The sequence below is a fragment of the Camellia sinensis genome, chromosome 6, assembly GCF_055761805.1.
Source record: "Camellia sinensis isolate YWXY chromosome 6, ASM5576180v1, whole genome shotgun sequence".
NCBI lineage: Eukaryota > Viridiplantae > Streptophyta > Magnoliopsida > Ericales > Theaceae > Camellia > Camellia sinensis.
The window spans coordinates 97,091,340-97,099,292 of NC_138966.1; the positions used below are offsets into that span (position 1 = coordinate 97,091,340).

A 7,953-nucleotide genomic window follows, 5' to 3' on the forward strand; every position below is an offset into this window, starting at 1 on the left:
TTTTCTTCAAATTTACAAACTAAGACAACAATTTATAAACCAAAAAAATTATCAAACAAGTTTTTATGACAGTTTTTCAAATTTTTGTAAATATAAATTGAAAACTGGGGTGCCGTTTGGTAACATTTACGTTTTCAGTTTTCTGTTTATATTTACAAAAATTTAAAAAACTCAAATAAAAACTTGTTTGGTAAAATTTTTGATTTATAAATCCGTGGTCTCAGTTTATAAATTTGGCCAAAAAATAAAAACACAAAAAATGTGTTTTCGTTTTGAGTTTTTTTTTTTTTTTTACCATCCAACACTAGCCATCACCCGCCACCATTTTCCACCACTGTCTTCCGCCACCACCACCTGCTACCTACCTGCCACCACCACCTGCCACCTACCTGCCACCACCAGCCACCTGCCACCCACTCGCCACCACCACTCACCCCTCGCCACCACCACCACCACCACTACCCACCACCCACCACCCATTTGCCATCCACCTGCCACCACCCACCACCCGCCATTACTATACACCGCCCGCCACCTACTTGCCGCCACCACTCGCCACCCATCTGCCACCACTATCCACCACCTGCCACCACTATCCACCACCTGCCACCACCACCACCCACCACCACCCGCCACCACCACCCACTACTCACCATCACCACCACCACTACCACCACCACCACCACCATCACCCACCTGCCATCACCACCCACCCGCCACCTACTTGTCACCACCATCCACCACTCACCACCCGCCACCGTCACCCACCCATCCACCACCACCACCACCACCACCACCACCCGCCACTTACCCGCCATCACCCACCACTACCGGCCATCCGCCACCACCACCCACCATCACCACTCGCTACCACCCACCACTCGTCACCGTCACCCATCCACCCACCATCATCACCCACCACCCACTCGCCACCACCTACTACCACCCGCCATCCGCCACCCACTACCCACTCGCTACCATCCACCACGGTCACCCATCCACCTACCACCACCACCCGCCACCCGCCACCCACCTGCCACCACCACCCCCTACTCGCTATCACTCACCACCCGCTACCGTCACCCAGCCACCCACCACTACCCACCAACCCACCACCACCCGCTACCACCACCCACCGTCACCACTTTTCACCACCGTCTTCCGCCGCCACTTGCCACCACTTGCCATTTTTCACTATTTTTTATATTTTTAAATTTTTTTAAATATTTTGTCAATTACCAAACGCGTTTGTAGTTTATGTTTTTTTTAAAAATAAACAAAAATCAGTTTATAAAATTTTTATAAATATAAACTGAAAACGTAAACGTTACCAAACACACTACCAAACAGATTTTAGATGATAAAAATGTCATAAAATTAACAAATAATTAAATAAGTTACCAACTTAAGAAATTACCAACTTAAGCTATGCATGGTTTGATTTTTAGAATTTTTTTTAAAAAATTTAAAATTAATTTGGTTAAGAAATAAAAAATAAAAAATAAAAAATAAAAAATAATTATCATTTTTATATAATTTTTTACCCTTAAATGATAATTATTTTTTATTTCTTATTTCTTAACCAAATTAATTTTTAATTTTTTAAAAAAATTTCTAAAAATCAAACCATACATAGCTTAAGAATCTTTTAATTAGTCATTTCTTACGTTGGTAACTTATTTAATTATTTGTTAATTTTACGACATTTTTACCATCTGAAATCTGCTTGGTAACCATTTCGTTTTTAGTTTTCAATATATATTTTCAAAAATTTTAAAAACTGTCATAAAAACTTATTTGATAATTTTTTTGGTTTATAAATTGTTGTCTTAGTTTGTAAATTGGAGGAAAAAACATAAATTCAAAAAATGAGTTTTCGTTCGCTCTTAAACCGAAATTTAAAAATTTTACTAACAAATTTTTTTTCAATTAATTTTTTTGTTAAAATAATTTTTTTTCCAATTAATTTTTTTTTCAATGAATTTTTTCCAACTAATACTAACCGAGGGCGCAATTGGTAATGCTACTTTAAACCTTAGGGAGGGGATTGTAATTTCTAAAATGTGAGGGGTGTCAATGTAATTTACCTAGTGAGGAAAAATTGGTAAAATTAAATTACTGAGGGGAACCTGTAATGAAATTTTAAACCTTTGGGATGGAAATGTAATTTCCAAAAGGTGAGGGGAAAAACTATAATAAACATAAACCTCAGGGGGTGTCAATGTAATTTACCCTCTTTTTTTTGTGAACCATAATACTCATACTCTGAATTAGATTAAACCAAAATGTCTGTTGGATTTCTTCGTGAACAGTAGAATTCTGTGGATAGAATTTACCCAGAAAAATTTATTGAGGAAAAAAATGTTCAAATTCAATTATTAAAGTGAGGAATTCACTTTTTGAATGAATTTAGATCAGATACTAACGTGTTTTTAATATTTTAGCATTACCACCCATAGAAAAGGCATTTCTTAATAATTTAACCCGTTCAATTATTCAATTTCCATTTGGTACAAAGTTACTGACTTATTTGTATTTTATAATGGAAAATTGTATAAAAATGATTGACATAACTTGTCTATAATATACGAGGCATAAATAACTAAAATAAATTTAGAGGTTTGCATTTAGCTTCTTTATTTTAAATTATTAACTTTCAACTTAAAAAAACATCTAGTCTAAAACTGAAATTGAAATAATTGTCAATAGACAATATATGAATTAATAACTTGCTCTTCTATTGTTGAATGTCGAAAAGAATCAAAGAATGAATGAATCAATTACATTATCTGTAAATAAAACTAGTACTATCTGTTCTCTTAAACCAGTGTCGAACAAGACGATGTAGCAGGATCATACAAAGCTGGAAGCAAGTACTTCCTCCCATTATCACCATGAGCGTTGTAGCTAGCACCAGTTGTGGGGTCAACCAACAAGTCCCCAGCATAGCCTGGGTAGGCCCCATTCCCATAAACCCCGGGGCAAGCCGATGCAGCTTCCAGGGGTGCACTCGCCGGTCCCTGGTAGTAGCCATTTCCAAATGTGTTCGTGGCAGTCCCAGCAAGGAGGCTAGCCAGGTTGGTGACCATTCCGTCCAGACCCACATCGTTGTTGGGTGCAACCAGGGGTGGGCTCTGTGGTCCGTAGATAGGTTGGTGGAATGGCCAGGCGCATTGCCCCGGGCACTGGGTCTCCGAGTTGCCAACCCAGATGTAGGCAAACTTGTAATTCTTGCCCTTAATTTGAGTAGCTTTCGAAGATCCGTGAGTTCCGCACCGGCTGGAGCAAAACCCATCAACGGTGACATCAGAGGCTGTCAAGACGACATTGACAGCGTTCATTTGATCACCCTTTGATGCCAATTCTACAACTTGATTCTGTGTGAGCGACTTTCCAAGCGAGTAGTTCTCGTCGAGAATTTGCTTACCCGCAGAGAGTGAGAGGTAGGATGCTTTATTCTTGGAGTTGGGCATTTGGTAATATTTATCGGTGGTCTTCCACCAGGTGGCGACGGAGGGTTGGTTGTTAGATGGGTTAGACGAGAGTGAGGTAACGAAATCAGAGACTATGGCACGTTGGGAGGGCTTGAAATTGCCGTACCAAATGAGATTGATTGAGATTTTGCCAGTGAGGAGAGGACCATTGTGGTATTCGAAGAGAATGGGTTGCTGGGTTTGTGTTGACTCAGTGAGTCGCCTCGCTTCGGATGGGAAATGAAGGGTTGAAACTAATAGCAGGAAGATCTGTAGAAACAAATTGATGGAAATATAATTAGTTGCCATTGAATTGGTAGATTCAATACAAAAACTATAGAGGATTGAAATGAGTTGAGGTTGTTTTGTGAAGTTGAGAGATTGATTGATGATGGGAAAAAGATGTGAAGGTGCTACATATATATATACATAGTTGAGGGAGAAAGTGAGAAGGGAGAGAAGGTCCCTGGAAAGAGAAAAAAGTGAGATGTTGACTAAAGAGTAATGAATGAAACGCCAGCTAGAGAACGCGTTGCTTGTTTTAATGTTTTTAGTTTAAGTTTGCTAAGTTGTCCAATTTATGTGTATCCAACTGTCAAGTGGCATCCACCGAAAAAAAAGGCTGTCCCAAAAAAACAATTTAGTTCGGAAGGAGACAAGAAGGAGCTTGATGAAGGCTCACTGTCTCGGCATCATGTTTAGTTCAGCCTCCCATGTTCATTATGATCCTACTTTATTAATGTGAGTCATTTATTTTTGGCTTATTTTCACTGTTATTCTCTAAATTATCACCTTTTTATTTTATTCATAAATTATTAATATTATTTATTTGGTCCTTAAAATTCTAAACTATGTTCATGTCTTCCAATTAAAAATAATTGTATAAATCAGTTACAATTGAAGTTTGATTTGATGGAGAGAAAAAAAAAAGTAATTTGAACAATTTGAATGGTATAACAAAGCACAAATTTTCTTACTTTTTAAAACAAACTACATTTCACAACCATGGGATGTTTGGTTGTATGGTTAAATTAAAAAAAAAAAAAACATTGTCTAATTAATAGTTACTAATTTGTATAAAATGAAATTGATAATTTATTGATGAAATAAAAAATTGTGATAGTTTTGGGAATAAACATGAAATTAACCTTTTATTTTATAGGTATTTATATGGTAGATTACGTGTGAAAAAAATTAAATTGATCTGATAATTATAGACACATAATTTTATTAGATTTATCTTAAAAAAAATTAATGACAAATATGATTTTTAAAACAAATTGCGCAATAAAAAAAAAACAACATTTAACAAAATTTTATGATTAAAATTATTGGATCAATTTATTTACTTTCTAAATAAATTACACATGAGTTTGTAAAATAAACAATTCATATCATTGAAATTAAACCCATGATGGTACAACTATAAATTTTTATTTATTTGTTACGAAATCGACCATAGATCAATTCCCTTTTTTATTTGGGAGTATTGAATACACCCGTAATTTTGAGTTTCATGTTAAGATGTAAATCAGATATTGGGCATTCTAGAAAAGCATTTTGCAATAGATTTATTGAAAAATAAGTTTACATGAAATGCACCAAAACCAAAGCAAGCCACCCCTGGGAGAAATAAATGAATTCCAAAGATCTTGGGCAAATCCAAAGAAGGTATGACCCACTTCTCTCCAATTAGACAACTGTAAATCCCAATTTAATAGTTGTTAATGTTTTAAAATAAGAATTTTGAGATATATGTTTGAAATAGAAAGTTAAAAGTTTTCAATTTAAAAATAGACAATTTTAACTTTCTATTCCAAACATAGAGCCCTCATTCGGCATGTTGGTTCTTGGGGCTATCAGGTTAAAATAATCACAAAAAGATAATAGTTAAAAAGTCAATAAGACAAAATATTATATTCAAACCATAAACATTTTATTTTTTCTCTCACAAAAGTCAAAAAAATAAAAAAAACAACTCAATTCAAACGAGATTTTTTAGCCTCAAGCTAAAATAGTCAAAAAGTCAAAAAAAAACTAAGGGGTTGTTTGGGGTGTCCTAAATAAGTGTACTTTTTGTCTTTTTGAACTAAAAAATTAAGGAAGAAAATATAGAAGTTTGGGTTAACTTTTTGACTTTTTACGGAAAATTGTGTAATAAAAAATTGTAAAAATTAGTTTGTAAGAGAAAATTAGAATTGGGAGTTGTGCAGCCGTAATTGTTGACTTTTGGTGAATAGTGTTAACTTTTTAACTTTTTGAGTAACTTTTTGACTTTTTAACTTATTCTGGACTTGCCAAACTTGACCTAACTCACTTCCCAAATGAAGCCAAATCTTCGCGTGCTTGGTATTGTCCTAATTCTATGGATTCTTAATCTTAATCCTAATCACATAGAACACAAACTAACTATGTGGCTTTGTCCCATTGCAAGTCAACTCAAATTGAATATGGGTTGGTTTGGCAAGGGCTCATTGGGCTTTTTTGGCTCAATGAGCCATAAAAGACAGAATAGGCTCATGAACTACAACAGACAAAACATCCCATCCAACCCCATAATCATTATACTCTTCTCTCACAAAAAAATCAAAAAAGCCAAAAAGCCAAAAGCCCTTCCCAAACTAAGCTTTTGAGTCCAGGCTCATATAGTCAAAAAAATCAAAAAGCCAAAAAGTCAACCCACTTCCCAAACGGAGGCTATGAATGACTGCTCAAAAGGTGATTTAAGACAATTAGACTATGGAGGATTGCTGAGGGATGAAAATGGCACATAGGTATGGCACTACATGGATATTTGGGCAATTGTACAAGTCTGAAATCGAAGCTTTGAGGCATAAACAGGGGCCTCACTATCATCATGCAAAAGAGGATGTTAGAAATTGGGCGCCCACGTGGCATGACCCTTAGAACCTTTTGAACCTCATCCAAATGGGTTTTGAATTTGAATTCAAGCCTATTTGGATAGCCACTCAGGATATATATCTATCATATCATGATATGGATAGATGATATAGATATCAGATATTATCTCATTTAACAAATGGATAAATGAGATAAATAGATTATATATCTGATATATGGGATATGGGTGATTAAGTGGAAAAACAACGTATGTTTGTTTTTTTTCATGATACTGACTCTCTCCCAAAATAACGATCAAAAGCCATTTGCACTGTGGTTTGTGTGGGTGATATTCACCATTGTAATATCACCCCACTGCTGGGATTGATTGATTAGATTCTGGAAGCACGTGATTTATCCACGAGGTTTTAGATCAAAAAAGGTATGATCTAAACATTTTATTCCGCTGCATGTTTTGTGTTTTGATTTACATTGGTATCAGAGCCATTGATGGATATTTTCGTGTTTCCTTTAATCATGTGTATATTTTTACATGTGTATATTTACATTATATATGTAACAACCCTCATACTGTTTACTGACTTATGACTGATTGATTACCGATAACCATCGATTACCGTTAAACTGAATTGATTATTACTGATAATTGAACTGATTATAAGTACTGAACTGACTGACTGAAATTGAAAACCGAATTGACTGAGTACATGTTAGTTAATTGCATTCTATCTGTTTGACTGTATGATTATCTGTTCATACTTATATGTTTAAACTGCTAATTGAAGGCCTTATCGGCTGCCGAATCTGAAACCGATTAGCGTTCTATGATCCTTAGAATTAATGTGATTTTATAGTATAATTATCTGAAAATTGATTAGGTATGATTAAAGTAGATTAAATATCGATTAATCGCATAGTTTGATTTAATTACCGTTCCGCCACTTAGTGGACCACTATCTCTTGAACCTTGTATACACTCCACGTATTGATCAAACAAACATTTTCTTCTCCTCTTCTTGCCTCAACCGACCCAAGTTAGAGAGTGAGAGAGAGTTGAGTTGTTCTTGAGAGATTTGCTTGATCTTGCTTGGAATTGAAGTGTTGATTGCTACTTTGAGCTCCTAGACCTTGAACACAAGACTAAGGTAGGACATTCATCTTCTTGTTGTTGTCTTAGAATCCATTCTTGCACAATTCATGCTTTAATTGTAGAGTTAAGCCATGTTTTGGTGCATACATGTTGAATTGAAGCTTAATTGTTGCATGCATGTACATATATTGAAGTTTTGAGGTTGTAAGTCCATGTTTCCTCACATGTATGTCCATCTTTTGGTCATACTCCATGAATTCATCATGTTCTTGAAGAAATGAGCCCATTTGAACAAGCTTTGAAGGTTGAATTTGGTTTGAATCCATGCATGTTTGCATGTTCTTCATATTCTTGAAAATGGGTTTGAATATGGTTTTAATTGACTCACCTTTGGGGCTTGAATTCATAAATTGAGCTTTAAAACTTGTTATACATTGAATTTAGTTATGTTTTCCAGAATTTGGGCCCAAGAGGTCGAGTTTGGAGTGGTAGAATGCTTGGTTTGAGCTTGGGAGGCAGATCTGGAAA

At 35.6% G+C, this 7,953-nt stretch overlaps 1 protein-coding gene across 1 annotated transcript; it reads right to left on the reverse strand.

Annotated features, from left to right (window-relative positions):
• Positions 1-2,717: 2,717 nt before the first annotated feature.
• On the reverse strand, positions 2,718-3,943 carry LOC114300637 (protein PHOSPHATE-INDUCED 1). The gene has a single exon (XM_028245495.2). It carries the CDS (start codon positions 3,780-3,782, stop codon positions 2,820-2,822), a length of 963 nt encoding a protein of 320 aa, XP_028101296.2. The 5' UTR covers positions 3,783-3,943; the 3' UTR covers positions 2,718-2,819.
• Positions 3,944-7,953: the final 4,010 nt, after the last annotated feature.

Bases quoted from the DNA above. Each gene is read 5' to 3' on its own strand.
- LOC114300637 (XM_028245495.2), bottom strand. From the start codon at position 3,782: ATGGCAACTAATTATATTTCCATCAATTTGTTTCTACAGATCTTCCTG.